Source organism: Halichoeres trimaculatus, unplaced genomic scaffold (genome assembly GCF_033239565.1).
Source record: "Halichoeres trimaculatus isolate MK-OKI-2021-1 unplaced genomic scaffold, fHalTri1.1 fHalTri1_scaffold_6, whole genome shotgun sequence".
In the NCBI taxonomy this organism is placed as follows: Eukaryota; Metazoa; Chordata; class Actinopteri; order Labriformes; family Labridae; genus Halichoeres; species Halichoeres trimaculatus.
In genome coordinates, this window is record NW_027437184.1 from 17,228,543 (window position 1) to 17,248,889 (window position 20,347).

A 20,347-nucleotide genomic window follows, 5' to 3' on the forward strand; every position below is an offset into this window, starting at 1 on the left:
TATTTGCGTTCATGCCTTTATGCGGGCAGCCTGGGGTCCTAAAAGTTGTATATCCCGAACGGAGATTCCGCGATTGTTTAAAAGCATCTTCAAAACATCTTGTAAGTTATCAGTGATGCATTCTTGAGGAAGTAAGTACTTTAATATCTTACAAGTTATCTTTAAGTAGTGTTGAGAGGGGAATAAACATTTAGTTTGTTTGTTTATGTGGCAGGAATTTGGGCTCTTGTTTCCCTTACGTTGCACTGCTAATGCTAAATAGCTAGTGGGCGCATCATTAACGTCTGGTAGACACTGTCTTTGATTCACCTTCTGTTATTTATTGTTTCAGATACCATACACTGCCAACCCTGCTGAGATGCACTTCTGATAAGTGGCTGTTGGACGTTGATGTCACACACATTATTCATCCTCTTCGTTCATTCAATCTCCATCCATCCGGCGGTTGTTGTAATGCTGTTTCTGAAAGGATACATAAAAGACCGAACTGTGAACTGTGTATCTGCCTTTACTCTCTGACCGGAGTATCTGTGTGGATAAAGTGTCCAAGCATTATTCATCATAGAAACACAGATGTCAGTAGCTTCAACAGTTCCACTGAAACAACCCAGCACTTTACCTGTAACTACTGGTCAACACCTGGAACTGGACTAGATTATAAAATGCACACTAGTAGAGGGTAGTTAAACAGTAAGTACAGCGAACAAGTGTGCACTTTAAAATCCAGCCCAGTTCCAGTTGTTGACCAGTAGTTACAGGTAAAGTAGTGGGTAGTTACACAGTAAGTAAATCAACAAGTGTGCACTTTAAAATCCAGCCCGGTTCCAGTTGTTGACCAGTAGTTACAGTAAAGTAGTGGGTAGTTACACAGTAAGTAAAGCCAACATGTGTGCACTTTATAATCCAGCTCGGTTCCAGTTGTTGACCAGTAGTTACAGTAAAGTAGTGGGTAGTTACACAGTAAGTAAAGCCAACAAGTGTGCACTTTAAAATCCAGCCCGGTTCCAGTTGTTGACCAGTAGTTACAGTAAAGTAGTGGGTAGTTACACAGTAAGTAAATCAACAAGTGTGCACTTTATAATCCAGCCCGGTTCCAGTTGTTGACCAGTAGTTACAGTAAAGTAGTGGGTAGTTACACAGTAAGTAAATCAACGAGTGTGCACTTTATAATCCAGCCCGGTTCCAGTTGTTGACCAGTAGTTACAGTAAAGTAGTGGGTAGTTACACAGTAAGTAAAGCCAACATGTGTGCACTTTATAATCCAGCTCGGTTCCAGTTGTTGACCAGTAGTTACAGTAAAGTAGTGGGTAGTTACACAGTAAGTAAATCAACGAGTGTGCACTTTATAATCCAGCCCGGTTCCAGTTGTTGACCAGTAGTTACAGTAAAGTAGTGGGTAGTTACACAGTAAGTAAATCAACGAGTGTGCACTTTATAATCCAGCCCGGTTCCAGTTGTTGACCAGTAGTTACAGTAAAGTAGTGGGTAGTTACACAGTAAGTAAAGCCAACAAGTGTGCACTTTAAAATCCAGCCCGGTTCCAGTTGTTGACCAGTAGTTACAGGTAAAGTAGTGGGTTGTCGCAGTGGAAGTACTCGACAGTTAGACAGTAAGCAGTGGCAAGTGTTAACTTAAAGGCCGGGTTTCTTAAAAGGTGAATTACTATGTGGGGTCTCTGTGTGTTTAAAAAAATAAAGTTTTTTTTTTTTTACATCTGCAAGTCTTATCATTATTGTGTGAAACACATACTCATCAATACATTACAGTGTTTAGGTTCATCATTGGTCTACTTTATTCACCATACTAATTGTTAAGAGGAAGTGGCACATTAACAGCAAAAGCTTATGCCCAGGAAAATTACTCTGTTTTGACAAGTTCATGGTAAGACACGGGAAACTACACTGTAAGACGAGAGCGTAACTACCCGATAGGTACCGCAAAATGTCAAGGTACATGTGTGAGAGTTACCCCTACAGTTGAGGAAACTACACTGTAAGAGACGGGAAACTACACTGTAAGACGAGAGTGTAACTACCCGATAGGTACCGCAAAATGTCAAGGTACATGTGTGAGAGTTACCCCTACAGTTGAGGAAACTACACTGTAAGACTCCAGGACTTACACTGTAAGACGAGAGCGTAACTACCCGATAGGTACCGCAAAATGTCAAGGTACATGCGTGAGAGTTACCCCTACAGTTGAGGAAACTACACTGTAAGAGACGGGAAACTACACTGTAAGACGCGGGCTGTAATCTAAAGTGCTACCGATATTTTTTTAAAGCATCGCCAAAGACCCCCACACACTCTCCACATGTTCTTTGAACTGCTGACATAAGCAAACGTTTCTGCAGCATTAAAGCCATGAAAATGATCAACATTTCCTCTCACATGCATGACAGTATTGCTGCTAAACGTCACTGGGATATGTATGTATGTAGGTGTGTGTGTGTGTGTGTGTGTGTGTGTGTGTGTGTGTGTGTGTGTGTGTGTGTGTGTGTGTGTGTGTGTGTGTGTATTTTAAATTCTCCTTTTAACTACCACTTTTATTGAGCTCTAGAGAAACACACTCATTCTGCCTACACTGCTGTTGGTATGTGCTACATAATGACAATATATTGACCACTGGGTTTGTGTGCTAGCTTAAATAAATACTAATATAATGTGTAGGTAGGCCCAGGTCCAGCATTCTGGGGTTGCCCAGCTCCATGTTTTGCAGCTACTTTTAAGAACAGACACTCCAGTAACCATTATCTCAATGTGTCATCCATGATTTTGGAAAGTGTGAAACTGCTGTGGGCACCAAATCAAACCCATGTATGATGCAAGAGACAATCCATTGTACTGAATAATGTTTGAGTTATTGACAGCCCAAACAGAAACATTGGTATACTTCACCTATTAAACAAATGAAACATGTGTTTTAACTCAAAGTCATGGGTAGTTAACTAAAAGTGACGTAATAATGCAGTGCTGGTTTTGAGCTGCTCTTTGGGACCAACATGTAAGATGGTGCCATATTACTCAAATATAAAGAATTTTGAGCAAAAATGTTAACTTAATTCAGATGAGACCAATACCGTTTTTATGGCCATTTGTGTTGTAAGTCATCTTGAAGTCCTTCAAGCTATCCTCCTGATTAAATGTATGATGTGATCAACAACAAACCAGGAGCAGGAAGTATTCCAACAAAGGGACACAACTTTCCTTTTTCTTTCTTTCTTTCTTTCTTTCTTTCTTTCTTTCTTTCTTTCTTTCTTTCTTTCTTTCTTTCTTTCTTTCTTTTTTTGGACAATGTACCAGATACACTTGAGGCACCATGTTTAGTCTTTGTGGGCACTTTAGTTGATGCACACTTAGAGACAATGTGATGTGCACTTAGTGCATAGAGTCTGAAAAAGCAGGTTGATGGGCCCAATTTTGCCCTTGGGGCTTTAAGTCTTTGTTTGTTACTTCAAGACTTTACCATGGTTGGAAATTTTATTTTGACAGATATTTAAAATAAAATATGAAATCATGTGTTTATACAGAAAATAAATAAATAAATAAATAAAAATCACAAAACGTTTATTAAAGATCTAATGCATTTTTAACCTTGTAATTTTGACCTCTTAAATGGGATATCTATTTGATTTTTAATGATAAGTCTTTTTTTAATCTAATTTAATTTGATTTTTCAAAACATAAAATGTCACTCAAGAGAAATAGGATCCACTCTATCAGCACTTACTGATATGATGAGCTTCTACGTGAACATCATATGTAATGAAGTGGCTTATGACTGTTTTGCAGCACTTACAGCATTTATCTTTCGTAAGAGCAAAACTAGTATTGATGCTTTAGGATTTTTTTTTTTTTTTTTTTTTTTTGACGTGGTTCTGCTGTGTTCACAGAACACCAGGGGAAAACTCCATCTACCGGTGATGTGTTGATAGCAGGGCGGGCTTACGCTGCGACGCACAGTGTGGTCGCTCCATAGTAAACTCAATTGTGTGTGCGCATTATCATCGTCTCTGCTCCAGTCACAGCATCCCTCTCGCTTTCTCTCCCCCTTTCTCTCCTCCATCCACTGAGCTCTCTCTTCTCATGCACACCACCTCCAGCCTTCATCACGACCTTCATGCTGTCTGTCTGAATGGTGTCTGGTTGTGTTTTTTGTGCTGTGGCTGCGCTTCCTGCTGCTGTGGAGGAAACGGATACCTGTGCTGCATTGACATCACCGCATAGTGGACAGGGTGAACGCGCGTCTGTACGTTTGGGTTTATGCAGACTGTGACGACTGACATGGCAAAAACAATCACAACATCCAACGATATAACGGGTAAGCTTTGTGTAACCTTTGCTGTATCGATGTCGTCCTGCTAACTGTTTTCATAGCGCTGCGCTTTAAAACACATGAATGACGCAATTGGCATTACCACGGTGCATGATGCTGCACTGTTTTGTTTATCACGGTGCCGGTTCACTGGATGCGAGCCTGCAGTGGAAATGGTCAAATACGGAGGGAATAAATTAATCTATCGAGGTGACAGCCCTGAGTGACTGAGTGTTACTCATTTTAGCGAGAAAAAGTGAAAAACAGCAGTGGTACCTTTTTGTGGTCCTGCCCTTTACAGTTCACATTTGCTTTTTCTAATCAAAACCATAGATTATGTTGCTGTGTGTGTGTATAGTCCCCCCCTGATGTGATGACGCATCTTATTCTGATAAAATGGTTCATAGGAGTGGAGAAATTAACGCTAGAGACACATCATAGTCACTGTAAGAGGTTTAATAGCATCAAACACATGGTGTGATGACTAGGTCTGAAGAGTGGGTCATTGTCTCTGGAGTGTTGTATTTATAGGCTGCCCTCCACGCCCTGGCAGAGGAGAGATCTCCCTATGGGTCAATAATCATGTTTGATACAGTTGAGTCACTCTGGTCTGATCCAAACAGGAAAAGACTGGCTCTGTTGTCACAGTAGTTCACTTCTTCATGCAGGGTTACTGGGGACATCATTCAAGTTTTTGATCAGTTGCTTTGAAAATGCAGGATCAGGAAATTAAGTGTTAAATAAATTGTGTTGTGTTAGTTGCAGGTTGAATTTCAGTAAAGTTACAGGTTTCAGAAAAACATTTGGACAACTGTTGTAGATCTTGAAGTAACATAGAGTATGAGCATCTTCCCCTCAAAGCCACAAGAGCTAAAGTATTCACTGTGAAGCTGATTAGAACACCATTGTGGATGATGAAAAATTAATAACATGTCATTATGAAACATGATGAATGTCACAAGTTAAGCATGGTGAATGTGTACAGTTAAAAATATTAGCTTTACTCAGCCAATCTGCGCAGGGGTTAACTCTGTCTGCCAGGTTTTTGTGCTACAAAATAAAAGCCTTGACCAAAAAGAGAGAAAACATTTAATTATCATTCTTTTTTTTGTTGTTACAACTATAGTTTCCACTCCTCTTAGACATTTGTTTATATTCTTTACAAAATACATTAATATTATCTTTATTTTCAGAGTCATAAACTGCAACATTATACAAAAATGTTAGAGGAAACTTATTTGTGTTCCTGAATGATAGATCAGGCTCATCTGTGAGCTCTTAAGATTAGACCATCACTTTGTGTTTGCTTTTATGCGTATTACAGGTGAAAAGATGGCACCACCATCCATCCCACTGCTTCCCGAAAAGAAGTCTCCTACTAATGGTCACAGCTCTCCTGCTCGGAGACTCAGTGAGTAATACTCTCCAGCTTCTGTCTCGAAATGCTCACTTTCATATCGATCACGAGAAGTCACTTACACCACAGTGATGTCAGTTACTGCACTGTTACTAGAGACACGTGATATGATGAATGTAATAACTCTGAAGACCTCAGGTGTCATGGAGTGCAGGAAGCGGTGACAGTACACATAACTAAAAGAGACACTCAGCATGTGTGGAGTGACTCTCCCCTCCCTTCTCCTGCATATTGCTGCAGTTTGCCCTTGGCATGGGGCTACTGCTTGGAATTTAGCAACACAATGCATTTAACACAGAGCTGCAGAAATGTTCCCCTCTGCTGGTGCTACAGAGCACTGCAGGTCAACGCTGTGGCGCTGATGTCATGCCTCTTTATCTCTCTCTCTGATGATCTCAGCTCCGTCTCACACAGAGAAGAAGCCTCACATCAATGGACACGCATCCCCTTCACACATGAACAACAACCATGCAGGTAAACAAAGTAAGTCTCCATTTTTGCCTCTGTGACACAGTTTTCTGTCTCTCCTTTTATTTTTCTGTATTACCAATTCTCTTTTCCTTCAGCATCTTTCTTTTTCTTCCAGTTGTGGAGGGTTATATGAAGACGGATGACAGGATGCGATTAGCCAAGGAGAGACGTGAGGAGAGGGAGAGAAGCCTGGGTAAGTTATGTCCTGCTTTGGGGGGAGTAAATAAAAAGTCTTCCCGCTGTGTTGTTTTCCAGTTCAAACTTTTCAGTCATGGCTTTTGTCGCTCTACAATTTAATTGGTTATGGAAGAGCTTTATCCAGTAGACGATTTACTTTGAGTTCACTGGGTTTTTAGATGTGATGAGCTCGGTCACTGCAGGGAAAGTGACAGTAACGTAGAATAATCCACAGAAGTAGGTCTCCCACTCACAGTAAATCATGTAGCTCCTGCAGTTTCTCCATGACGGCATGGATTTCTATCTTTGTGATAGTTTTAGGTCTGGATTGAAAGACAAAATCCTTTTCACTGCCACACACTAGTTCACTGTATCATTTAAGAGTGTGAAGCTACAGTAAGTGAAAACTGTTTCCAAATAAGGAGAAAAAAACACTGTTAATATGATGTTTTGAAGCAGATCCCATTTTGTTAAAGAACTTGGGATTTTTTTCTGTGGTATCTTTCTTGAACTTTGTGTGACCTGCTAAAAAGCAAAAACCATCAGCAAAAAGATGGCCCTCTTAAAGGTTTTGTCTTTCAACCTGGAGCAGGATTGCCTTTTCTTTTTCAGCGGCTAGGGAGCAGCTGATCAGGGAGAAGGAGCGCAGAGCTCGGCTGCAGTACGAGCGAACAGTGGAGGAGCGCTGGAGGCGTCTGGAGGAGCAGAGGCAGAAAGAGGAGCAACGCAGAGCTGCAGTGGAGGAGAAGAGAAGGCAGCAGCTTGAAGAGGAGAGGGTCAGCTAATTCAACATAAAATGCTTCAGAAATTTCTCCTTGTTGTTATTTGTGTGCAAGATGTCTACAACTCCCATGTTACTTAAAGCAGACCTTATATAGGAATTAAAATGAGTAACAGTTGTAAAGTCGCAGTGATCAAATAGAGTTTCCTTTTGCTGTGTTGGGTTCAGGAGCGGCTGGAGGCTCTGATGAAACGCTCTCTGGAGCGAAGCCTTCAGCTGGAGCAGAGGACCAGACGCTGGAGCAGAGGCTGCCACACAGGAGCAGGTCAGAGCGAAGCCTGTGGCTGTAAACTAAGATTGTGTTGGAAAAAAGAAGCATGAATTGTTCACAGAGAGTAATGGGAATGACTAGAAAAAGGGAACTTTGGGCTTTTTTCATAAGGATTGCATTTTGCTTTTATTCATTCAAGACTAAAGACTGTATGAATGTTGAAGGTCGTGTGTGTGTACAAGTGAGTGAGTGTTTCAGCGAGTGTGTTGTGTGTTCAATAAGGCCTTTCTCTCTCAGCCTGGCTGCTGAAGTACGCATGAGCAGACATTTGTTCCTGGTTTCCCACAGAGACAGGATGGAGTTACAAACCTGCACGGGTGTCTCTACATTTTGAGTCTTTCTTCAGTACAGACTCAGTAACTGTGATACAGGCTTTACTGTTTGACACACTGACATTTAGATATCAGCACTGAGGAGTCACCACAGCTTGAAATTTGCAGCTAATGGCTTAAAATGAGTCTGAAATAAAGAGTGTTGGATTACATCCCTGCTGGTGTGTGAACTCCCATCCAGGTCTCCTCTGCTGGATTAGGAACTGCTCAGATGAACTTTTGTAACGCTCTGTCTGCTCTGCTCCGCCCGCTGCCTATAGGTGACAGTGAGAATGCCCCACTCCCTTTCTCTGCTGCCTCTGCCTTTTCCCATGGCATTGCCTCCCCCCTTCCTGCTGTCAGCGAATCTGGTAAAGTTAAGCCCCCCATTTGCCTTACCAAATGTATCTCCCCTCCTCTTCATCCAACAGTACCATGTCTGTGTGTGTTTGCCTTTGGACAGGCTGATACCACAAATTAAAGGCAAATGTGTTCGTCTTGTGATGCATGCAATTTAGGCTGCTCTTTTCCTGTTTTGTTCTGCAAGGGAGATACTATTATTCTGCAAGGCAATCTCTGTGTAAGCGAGGCTTTGTTTGTCAACTGTGTTTGTGCTCTGCTGCTTTTAACAAGTGTTAAGTTAACATGTGTTAAGTGTGGAAGGAATTCAGTTATTAAGGATGCAAATTAGTAAGGATATTTATAAAAAATGAGCTCTTTATAACTCACAAGCAGGTATTTATCAAAAACAGAGGTTAAATCATAATCAACAGCTAGTCTAAAAACAACTTGTGCTCGTGGAATTGATGGCAATTTTTTTGGTGTTACCATGAAGCCAGTAGTCACCATTGATAGGCTTCTTGCTACAATGTCTTTTTCTGTTTGCTGTAGCATCAATAGTTAATTCAGCAACTTCAAAAGTGAGTTTAGATTAAAATCAAAGTGAAATATGCCCTTCTTTATATGACTGCAACATACAAATTTTAATTTCTTGGTTTATCACCAAGATTACCATCAGTTAACACTGCAATGCCAAACGTAACATATTTATGGTGGCCCTGAAGGGCAATAGAAATAAATATTTCAAAAGCGGGAAACAAATTTCAGAAGCACTAATAAATTTCACAAACCACAAATATATATATATATATATATATATATATATATATATATATATATATATATATATATATATATATATATATATATATATATATATATATATAAACACAAAACAATTCGGAGAATGCAAATAAAAATAAAATAAAAATAAAATAAAATAAATGTTACCTATCTAAAAATACATTTCACTCATCCTAATTAAAGAGATCGGTGAGATTTATTTTGTGATCGTGGGATTTATTTTGTGATCGGTAAAATTTATTTTGTGATCAGTGAAATTTTTTTTGTGATAAGTGAAATTTAATTAGTGATGGATGAAACCCTTTTTGTGATCAGTGAAATGTATTTTGTGATCCGTGATTTTTATTTGCAGTCTGTGAAATTTATTTGTGTATTTTAAATATATTTGTGGTTTGTGAAATGCAGTAGTGCCATTGAAATTTATTTTGCATTTTTCAAATATTTTTTCCCTTTGCCCTTCAGGGCCACCGTACATATTTGCCAAAACTGCCCCAAATTAACAGGTCTTAGGTTTGTCAAACTCAAAACATCATGATGAAGATATGTAAAAGTCAAAATAAAAAAAATTATCAGGTCTGTCCATAGGAGGAAAAAAATAACACTTATTGTAACAATAATTATTTCTGAATTGGCATATTTTTTGTCATGCACACAGGAAGTCAGAAAGTCCAATTCTGTTTGTGTTTTGCCAAACTGATTTGTTCCTCAAGTTCAACGTTTTTTATTCACAACTTCCGGCTATAAGAAATGAAGTCAATGCAGAGGTGCCTACACCTGCAGTTCTTCAAGTGTCTGCTTTAAGTTGGCCCAGAAACATCTGGAGACCACGTGAAAAATATTCTTAGCTCTTGTTACGAGAAATGTTTCTATAAAAAATGGGCAGAGGACAGGACCTGGCAAAAAGAAACCAAGAAAATTAAAAAATTATCAATTATACAGTAAAACTGTGCCTGAACTGATATGTCTCTGAAGAGAAAGTTTCATAAAGCAGTCAAAATAATGAAGGATCAGACTGGCTAGAGGCTGAGACAAAGAAGACTGAAAAATGTAGGACAAAGAGAGAAAGACAAAATGAGAGGAGAGGAACACGGAGTACTCTGCTCCAGCCTGGCACGAAAGCCCCTCTTATTGCTGCAACTCTGCAGTATGACTCGAAGAGGACACCATGCAGGAAAGAAAAGACAATAAGTAAAGTATCAGCTGTTACATAAGCTAAATCCCATCAGCAGAAGCACCAATTCATTGGCTTTATCTCACTATTCATATGCTACTTGTTCAGACAGTCTCCTCTACGAGTATGTTCTCTTAAACTTCCCTCGAAATCAACCACAGGATTAGTTTCTCCTGATTAGTGATCTTGCAGTGATTACACACAGACGAGAGGACATTGGATAAGGTTGTCTAGAGGTTGTGAATCCTCAGTGGGGTTTCACACTTTCTACACATCTTTATTTCTGTGTTTTTGATGAGGGTTGGGGATGCAAATGAAAGCAGCTAAGTGGTGACGGACGGTTTTGGAGATTAATGGCCATTGACCTAGAATAGGCAAATGTGCACTAAAATAGAAACAGATACAGGCATCCCAGCGAGAGAGATGTGCTCTTTGGAGATTACCCTTTACACATGGTGACAGATGGAAGAGAAGTGAGGAGGGACAGCCAGAAGATTGCTTCCAGTGTTGTCCGATGCATTCAGTGTTTGGGGAATTGCTTTCCTTCCCTAACTGTGAGTCTGAGTCTGTGGATGTTTGTTTTATCATTTGCTGTTTTTGATTTAGGTGTGCAGGGGGAGGAGCTGTGAGAAGTGTTGGTTATATTTTGCAGCTGCAATTCTGGCCTTTGTGTGTCTGCATCACACTGAAAAGATTACAGACTCAGGATTAACGCCTGAGAAAAACTAGAAAAGCATTAACTCATCTTGTAATGACTCAGTAGTGGCAGGAGAAAGACAAAGATGATTTCTGTATCCTTCAGTCTAGTCTAATCTAGTCTAATGCTAGGGAATTATTCAGCTCCTTTGGCTGAACCAGAACCAAAAATCAATCCTTAAATGATAGGTTGTGGCCTCAAACACAACACACCCTCACACTAAATTGTATCTCTTGCATCCTGCCTGCCAACTGACTTTGGCAGCAAAAGCACGTCTGTAAGCCTCAGTTAGGTGCAACACACACTCTCTTGTCATCCCCCGCCCTTGCTTCTGTATTAATATCCCTCTGTCACTTGTTATCTGCCATCATCTGAGTTGATAAGTATTGTGTTTGTCATCGTGCAGCGCCCTGCAGCCCTCACAGGTCCCCTTTCTGCAGCTCACTGAATCCTGCAGATCACAGCAGAGCGGGGCTTCAAGGAGGCTCTCAGTCTACTCCCAATACCCCAAAGGTAACACCCGGCTCATGCTGGATACACTGGTGCCACTGTACTGGACAGACCTGGATAAACATCAGCAACTATTAGACCATACAGGCTGTGAGACCTTCTATCTTTATCTGACTCTGCAAACAGAAAGAGCGGCTCCGTAGAGAGAGAAGAACTGCATCTCCAGGATGTGGATCCCCCGTGAGAAGATCTGAATCTCCTGCTAGTGTTACCAAGTACCTGGGCTCCCCCACTACCTCCAAGTAAGATTATACACTGTAATTTGAATGGCAGGCAAACATTTTTATTTAAGTGGACTAGAGCAACATTTTCTAGATGTGTTTCCTGTCATTAGCGCTTTTAATGATGCTAATCACCCATGTTTGTGTCCAGGCTGGCATCTCGAATGCGTGCTCAGTCTCCCAGCAATGCACATCAGTACCACTACTCTCCCACAAGACAGCGCACAACTGACAACAAAAAAGCAGAAGACAAAAAGACAAACGGTGAACCATCCAAAGCTGAGTCTGCAGTGAAGAAAAACACCATCAATGGAACGAGTCCATCTCCTCAAGGGGAGAAGAATCTGGTCAACGCTGACGTCAGATCACCAAAAGCTGAAACCCCTGAAAAACGACTCAAAGCAGACACACGTGAGAAAAGTAGATCCCCAGACAGAAGGGACAACATGTCTCCCAAAGTGGATCCAACAGAGAAGACACAAAGCAGTGCTCAGGATGGAGACAAGAAAAAAGGTTGACTTAATCCTGATGACACCTGAGTATTTGTATCATAAGGTTAAATTATGTTTTTGTTGACTTACATGATCTCACATAAGTTTTTTTGTGACAGAATCAACAACGTGCACAACCACAGGGAAGATGGCAGCAGGCACGACAAATGCAGAGGAGGCGACCAGGCTGCTGGCAGAGCGCAGGCGCCAGGCCCGAGCTCAGAAAGAACTGGAGGACAAGAAACGTGAACAAGAGGAAGAAGAAAGGTGAGATCACTCTGCAAACTTTGATTAGTCTGCTTGGGTTCAAGCCTTGAAATGTGTTTGATTAATTTATGGATCTGCTAAACAGACTCAGGGAGGAGCAGCTGAGAAAGCAAATCACTCAGGAGCAGCGAATGCAGGAGGTAAAGCCTCAGCAAGTCAAGGAAAAAGAGAAAACAGAGGAAAGTCCTGAAGGAGTGAAACAAAAAGAAGAGAATCATAAAAAGGAGGAGCGAGAGGTGAACACACAGACCCAAAATGACAAAGAGGTAAGAGATCGTCAAAAATACCAGGCAATAATGGTTCACTTTAAAACCATATGTAATTGTTTGGATTTGTTTATTTCCAGTTTATCTTTGCCACTTTTTGAATAAAAAAAGTATTTTGTGCTGCAGTCTCTGGTCACTGATGATTTTTTTCTTGATCTCAACAGAAAGAAAAATCCAAAGTCCAAGCTCATGAGGAAGCTGAGCGTCAACGGCAAGACAGAGAACTGCAAACGCAACAAGAAGAGGAGGAGAGGCAACTGAGAAAAAAGGTTACTTTAATTTAGAAGAAAGCCCCGTAAAGGGCAGCCCAAGCACTCTCTGCATGAGGAACACAGTTTGCACTTCTGTCAAGTTCACAGTATGATTGAATCTTGCTTTTTGTTTTGCAGAGAATTGAGGAAATAATGAAGCGAACTCGAAAGGCTGAAGCTGACTTGAAGGTACTGTAAGAGACACCTTTGTTCTCGTACAGTATTCCTGCTGCCTTTCAACATCTGCTGATTGTTTGATCTCTGTTTAACTTTAATTTGTTAAAAGTCTAGTTTTCTGTTGTTATCTTTATTAAATTCTGTTGTTGGTCACATTTTGGTTTTGTGTCCTGATTATCTAAAACACTGACACAGTCATCTCTGTTTTGTATTGAATCGAAAGGAGGAGCAGGTGGAGATGAAGCCACCAGGTTAGTATTTTGTCAAGTCGCCCTGCAAATAATTAAGCTTGCCTGTTGTCCCTGCTCACTCCTCTCTCAGTGCCTGGCAGCTGTAAACAGGGCATGTATGATATCTAGAGTGATTTTTTTTTGCTTCTTTTGAGCATGTGCAATTAGATTTTTGAATTTGTTTTGCTTAAAGGGGCTGTGAGGAGTTTGAAAGAGATTTACGGCACGTCTAGGTCTCTATGACAACACCACGTCGGCTGACAAAGTTTAGTAGCGGGAAGAGATAAAACACTGACATCTGTGTTTTTCTGTGCTGAAAACAACGTCTGTGGTTAATTTTGTGGTGATGGTGGACACAGGAGCCTAACTGTTGGACAGAAAAAGGACAGAAGAGCAGAAGAAAGCTAAACAGGAGAGTGACACAGCCCGAGCTAAAGGCTATTTAGCCTTTAACTCAGGGAGTCTATCAATAAAATGAAGAATGAGGTTACGTTAGCTCTGTTTGGTAGATGACTGGCAGGACACAGCTAACCAGGATTTACTAACGTTACACATTACTGACATGTTTTAGAGCACCAGACTACCAGCTGCGTTAAATCTAAAAATTAAAAATTAAACGGCTGCTAAACTACACACAAACTGACAGTGTTTACTTGTTGTCATGTTAGCCTACAGATAATTCAGAGCACCGGGCAGCTGGCAGCGCTACATACAGCCGGCTACTTCGTTTGCTTGATGATATGTGTCAAACCGTAGCACTGCGTATCTGTACTGATAAGTCCCTTACCTCAGCACATTGTATCCAGTAAAAAGTTGTCTTGAACAAAGAAAATTCGTTTTGATCTCCATAAGTTACAAAACAAACACACGCCTCACTGAAAGTATTTTGCGGCAGTGTATGGAGACTCCAGGCCACCAAGTGGCGAGGGAGTGCGATTAAAACAGATCCTCCTCATAGCATCTTTACAAGCTCAAGTCAGATTGAATTTTCGCTGCACTCTTTTCCTTTTGTTTAGTATCTGCTGCCTTGGCTTGAATGAAAAGCTGTGATCCTTATCCACACCAGCTTGAAGTGTCCAAGATTTTTTTTTTTTTTTGCTTGTGCTCTAGGCCATAAATTAAGAGCCATCTGGGTTGGGTCATGTCGTATTATCTGGAATGTAGAGCAGCAGCCAAGGACTTTTCTCCTGCTGATTGAGCAGCTTTTACTGTGGAGCATTACCTTGGGAGCTGACTGTAAAATTAGCTCCTCTTGAAAATGTCCTTGAAAGATTCATTCAGGGGCGCTCTGCACCATCGTGAGCTAACACTTTATCTGGACTGTTCAGTGTTGATTCGCAGCTCATTTGGGTGTGACATTTAACATTTTTGAATAGTCCAAATAAAGTGAAGTCTACCATGGTCTTTTCTCATTCCCCACAGGTGAATTAAAGACTGTTCAAAGTAATACCCAGGTACATGAGCAAGCAATCAAAAAGGTTGAGTTTCAGGTAAAAGAGCCAGCCACAGTCCAGGCCAGCACTAAGGAATCTGCCCTGGTGAAGAAAGACGCAGCAGCAGCAGCAGCACAGACGGACAACCAGAAGAGTTTGCCTGTGAAAACCAACACTCCAGTGACACCAACACAAAATGTCCCAGAGAAGAGACGTGAAACAAAACAGGCCCATGAAGTCAGCCAGCCCAACAAAGACGACAAAGCCTGTGCCGTCAAGCAGCAAGGAAAAGAGGCGCAACTGAATGTAAACAAGCAGAACATGGCTAATGTTAAAGCCACAGACCAAATAAATAAAGAGAAAACCAAGACAACAGCTGTCAACCAAAAGGAAGGTGGTGTGATGAATGGAGCTGTGAAGGAGGAAGGAAGTGCCTTGATGAGAAGCCATGTAACAGCTGTAGCTGCTGTAAGCAAACAACAAACTCTGCGTGTGGGGACAACTGTGGGGACAGCTAAAGGGGGATCTGTGGTGGAGGTTAGACCCTCTGTGACACCTCTGCCAACGGGACACCTTTCCCCGCCAGTCATCAAACTGGAGCCACTGAATGTTAAGGGAACAGGGTCTTCTGATGAGGTTCAGTCCATGGAGGTCAGGTGAGTCAGTTTGTAACTCAGTTTATTGTTTTTTTGCATATCACCACACCACACCACAAGACTGGAAGTAAGTTTAAGATTTTCACAAACAGCAAATTTTCCTTTGATAAAAAGCTCTGGATGGGTGGCTTAAATAGCAATTAAGAGTCATACTGCTACATAGAAGGTTTTAAGACATTAAAAATTTAGATTAAAACATGCTTTAGCAAAGTCTGTAAAATCTCTGCTTTTATTCTGATCAGAAAATAAAGGAATTACAAACTAAAACAGTAGTGTGACAGGCCATGTTTCAGGCTATGCATCTGATAACCCATGGCTTAAGTGATACAGCAGCTAATCAATGGCATTTAGTCTGTATTCACTTCACATGTGTAATTATGTTTCATAGGAAGCATTCAAATGGTTACACCACCATCGTATAGTATAATATGATCCCTAGCTTACAAGTGTACAGATTTGCTAGTAAGCTGTAAGATGCTAACTTCAACTGAGAGCCCACCATATTGTCAAAAAATTAGTTTGGATTAAGTTGATATTCTTCATTCTCATTTGGACCAGTATTTCAGAGAACTCACATCGTGTAAAATCTGCACAGATCAGTGCCATCTTAACACATTTGCATGGGTGGGCAGTTGCCCAGGGGCCCCAACATACTGATTGCCGGGGGCCCCTGATGACATTAAGACAGCTCTAGTGCAGATAACAAGAATGATCAAAGAATAACGTTGTTTTACTACAGTAGAAAACTAGTAAAGCACTCAGAGAGCACAGACCTCCGCTCAGCATATTGTGATTGTCACGCAACACTTTAGACCTACTTTGATGTCATACTCCCTTTCAGCAGGCTATCTGCTACATTTCGGTGTTAGTTGCAGGTTTGTACGATTATTTGTTACCTGACAGTGTTGAAAATTATGATGACACAGTACATATTTCATATTCTGGATATCAGAATATTGCCAGAATCTGGATCAAACTTTTACATCTATCAGAAATTATGGTGACCTTGTCTTGTGTTGTTTTGCAAAGCAATCCGACCATTTATTGTGGAGTTATATACACATATGGTGAAACCAGCCCTATCTCATAATGATAACAAATCCTTTAAAGAAGTCCTGGATCAAGGAAGTGATCAGGATCACCTCCAAAATTTAATCAGTTCTTTCTTATCCCATTTTCAACATTTCCTGAAAATTTCATCAAGACCCGTTTGTTACTTTTTGAGTTATGCTGTTCAAAGACAAACAAACAGATAGACAAACTGTCATTAAAACATAACCTCCTTGGCGGTGGTAAAAACTCAGAATAACAGTAACAAAAAGTAATAGCTTCAATTTTACTAGAAACATGAATTATAGATAAAAAATATTATGAGAATTAACAATATTAACTTAATTCAGACTGATGGCGAGAAGGCCTTCTGACAGGTAGGCCTTCTGGGAGTAGGGTGGGTTTGCTTTACATTGCTGATGCAAAGCTGTGTTTAAAGAAATGTCAAAGAAAGGTTGGATTTCTTTTCAAAGAGCCAGCGGCAGCACATTCTGAAACCACTGTTAGCATTTATTAACTGCTAGGACAGCTTGGCTGTGTCATACCGCCCAAAGGTTAGGCATAAATCCGGAGCAAAGGCTGATCTTTAATGCTCAAACATTTTTTGAGGAAAATAGCAGAAAGATATTTAAGGAAGTGCTGCATTAAAATACAGCTTAATATTTCAGGTTTCCATCAGTAATCTTTTAGGTTTTTGATAAACTGGAAGGCAAAGACGTAAGTAAAGTAAGTAGTGATGTTAGCAATCCTCATGACATTATCTTCCAATTGCTTAAGCAAAATTTAATAACAGCCAATCATTAGCATTCAACCTGTAGCTAATCATTTGCATTCGGCCTCTTCCTGACTGTTATTTCTGTCAGTGAAGAGGTCTTTGAATAATACTATCTTTCAAAGTTAAATGATACCAAGAAAGACAGCAACTCATTTTCTAACTTTACTTTGGTATAGTGACTTGCATTACTGCTAATACTAGCTGTTTTCTGACAATACATTTATAGTATGACATTGACATGTTGTCTGAAGTCACTTCATGTGTCTTATTCAAAATCTTGTGAGTAGATGATCAGTTTAAGAAGTACTAAGTAGTGATATTTTAACAAGAGTCAGATCTCCCTAAGTTATTTGCAATCCTGTACACAGTAGTATCATGTTACAACAGCACAGATATCAAACCCTGAGTGTGATTTCAGAAACTTTTGTAAGCCATGTGTCTAAAGTGAGTAAAAGCATCTGTTTTCCTTTGTTTTTCAGCCCAGCTTCAAAAGAGGAGCTGATCTCAATCCCAGAGTTCTCACCAGTAAATGAAATGCACCACGGCAGTGTGAGCAACACTCGAGCTCTCGAAGATCTGATGGACCTGACAGGTGGTGTTACCTACCCTAAACTGTCCTCTGAAGGCAACACCGGCGACTGCAACAAAAACCTCATTGAAGGTGTTGTCAGTCCTATGTCGGACTCAAAACTCATCGGGGTGTCACCTCCATCTTCGAATAAACTTAGCATCAAGTAGCCCAATGATCCCTCCCTGTTTCCTCCCCTCTTGCTTGCCTTTTCTCTTTCCTCCCTGTCACACATCACAGCCCCATGTTGCGTGCGTGCCCCTGCGTCCCACATATATGGAATTAGAGCCATAGAGATAAACTTAGGGAAAAAAATCAAAACACTTGACTTGCAATATAAACAATACATCTTAAATACTCTGACCACTAGCAACTGCATTTGCAATGATGTGCAAACGATTTTACTAAATCTACAGTTGTTGTCATGAGGACAAGTGTATACGTGCAAAATGAGCATGTGTGCAAAAGAGTCTGGGGGTTAGAGTGTGTGTGCGTATGTGAGATGACAACAAAATGACGAAATTCAGGGTTTTGAATATTATATTAAAGTAGAAAATGTAGTACAGCTAACACACAGTAACATTTAAATTCTAACTCTTCCTGCACAGATTCCTAACTGGGTACTAGTTACGTCCTAGAATGAGAGGTATAAGGCCTGTGTTGATTACCGCATTGCAACTGCATCTGTCTTTCCACATGCACTCTTAAGTCTTTAAATCTAGTTGACTTTTTAACTGGAGAGGCATGGCTTCATCATCCTAATAATTGGTGAATCTTTAATCTGCATGTGTTGATGCAGAGTTGCAACATTGTCATGGATGAACTGGATAAAATTAAATCCAGCAGGACTCTCGTGATCAGCCCTCTCCTACTCCATACTCTTTGAGGACATTTTCAGATTCACAGCCATGTGTTGACTCCTTTATTCTTATCCTTTGAAATAGACTTCCCAACTGCACATGACCTAGATATCTGATTGAGAAGATACCAACCTGAATGTGTTATCATCGCATTAATGAACTATTTCCATCAATTAAGATAATACTGCAGTATGATGTGTTTACTGCAGACTTAAGTGAACTGCGAAGTTGGACTCAGTAGCAACAAATTATTCATAAAATCTTATTTCATGATCAAGCTGCTCATTTTTATCATATTTTACTGATTTAATGGATTTCTAGCAATGAAAACACAGATAGCTGAGCAACTTTATGTCATTCTATGTAAATGTTTTTTGGAGGTGTGTCTCAATGTAAAGAGTTTCAATGGCAAAGTGTGGATGCACTGATCTAATGTCTAGTTACTGGTGTGTAGGGCTGAAATGCACTGAGGCAGAGGAAGTGTTTGCTTAACAATCAACAAGTCTTTCCTGTAGCTGTAAAGTTTCAGTTCAAGTATACCTCCCCTCATCCTTATACCACTGTGTGGCCCTGTCCAGGGGTCCTTTAACTTTGTGAGTACTTCAGGAGATGACCGATATGTGACTCTTTCTTTTGGAGTGTGTTATGTCTAAATGTAATTCCAGTAGAGATGCCTTATGAGGGAATGGATTTTTGAGCAAAATATGTCACTCCCAGCTATGTATGTTTGCCCTTTCTGTTCATCCGTAATGATAATAGTGTTTTGCCTGTATTACTTGAACCTTGGTTTTAAATGCAACATCTCCACCATTCTGCAAACAGCTATGTCAGAGCTTGTACACATGATTTCGTCACCTGTAAAGTGACAATTGAATTTGTGTTCTTCAGATTTCTGAGATTGTTTTAGTTTACTAAAATGAGGTAGCCATATACTTAAAAACAGTATTCAAATGTTAGGGTTTCCTGTATTTTGCACATTTTGCCCTTTCACGTTAACTGAAATGCTGCTTTTTTGCACAGGAGAGTGATTTCATCACATGAAAATGAGAATAAAGTGATACTACAAAGCGTTCACCCCTCTTATACCCACATACAAAACAGTTAACTTTGAGTTATGTAACTATTGTAGACATTGTGCATGGTTAGCATGGTCATAACAGTGTGATCAGAAACAATAAATTGTGAAACTAGGAACTTTGTTAATGTGTGTATTTTAATGAGCACTTACCACGACCAAAGGGTGGTTTAATCTGAAACACAAACAGGAAGTAGATCGCAAGGTAAGAGAAGGGCTGCTGTGATTGGGCCCAAGGTGGGATACGCCCTGAATAGCACAGGTCTAAATTGCATCTCCAGATATTTTAGAATAATAGCTCTGCTCATTGGGGGGGCATTATTCATAGATTTCAAGATTCAATAGATTTCCCCAAACTTCAGATGAGATAAGTAGTGTTTTCAAAAGAGGATTGTTTGATGACAGGAAAATAGAACAGAAAACCATTTTTTAAGTCCATATGAATAGGAGTGTCTAACAGGGATCTCAAACTCATGCCATGAAGGGCAAAGAGGCTGCAGGTTTTCTTTCCAACCAAAAACTCCACCAGCTGAATTTACTTATTAGTCCCTGCTCTTTGCTTAAAGGTGAGGTAATCAGTGAAATCAGCTGGTGAAGTTTTTGGTTGGAAAGAAAACCTGCAGCCTCTTGGCCCTCCATGGCACGAGTTTGAGATCCCTAGTCTAAACATATCAGAAAAGGGTGGCACTGCCTTGTGCATAATGACATGAGTTACATCTGACCAACTTCGCTAATGAGCTGCATTTAAATACCCTTGATGGGGC

At 40.4% G+C, this 20,347-nt stretch overlaps 1 protein-coding gene across 3 annotated transcripts; it reads left to right on the forward strand.

Moving 5' to 3' along the window:
- The first annotated feature begins 3,974 nt into the window (after positions 1–3,974).
- map7d2a (MAP7 domain containing 2a) lies at positions 3,975–19,695 on the forward strand. Of its 3 annotated transcripts, none has more exons than XM_074672300.1 (17): positions 3,975–4,320; positions 5,639–5,725; positions 6,131–6,205; positions 6,318–6,395; positions 6,992–7,155; positions 7,329–7,425; positions 8,024–8,113; positions 11,160–11,266; positions 11,390–11,505; positions 11,636–11,997; positions 12,095–12,242; positions 12,328–12,508; positions 12,673–12,777; positions 12,898–12,948; positions 13,160–13,187; positions 14,589–15,255; positions 17,560–19,695. In XM_074672300.1, the coding sequence occupies exons 1-17, from the start codon at positions 4,263–4,265 to the stop codon at positions 17,816–17,818; spliced, it is 2,673 nt and encodes an 890-aa protein (XP_074528401.1). In that variant the 5' UTR covers positions 3,975–4,262; the 3' UTR covers positions 17,819–19,695. The 3 variants fall into 3 exon arrangements, with proteins under 3 accessions (XP_074528401.1, XP_074528400.1, XP_074528403.1); XM_074672299.1 differs by having other exon boundaries at positions 3,976–4,320; positions 6,131–6,214; XM_074672302.1 differs by lacking the exon at positions 8,024–8,113 and having other exon boundaries at positions 3,976–4,320; positions 6,131–6,214.
- The last annotated feature ends 652 nt before the right edge of the window (positions 19,696–20,347 follow it).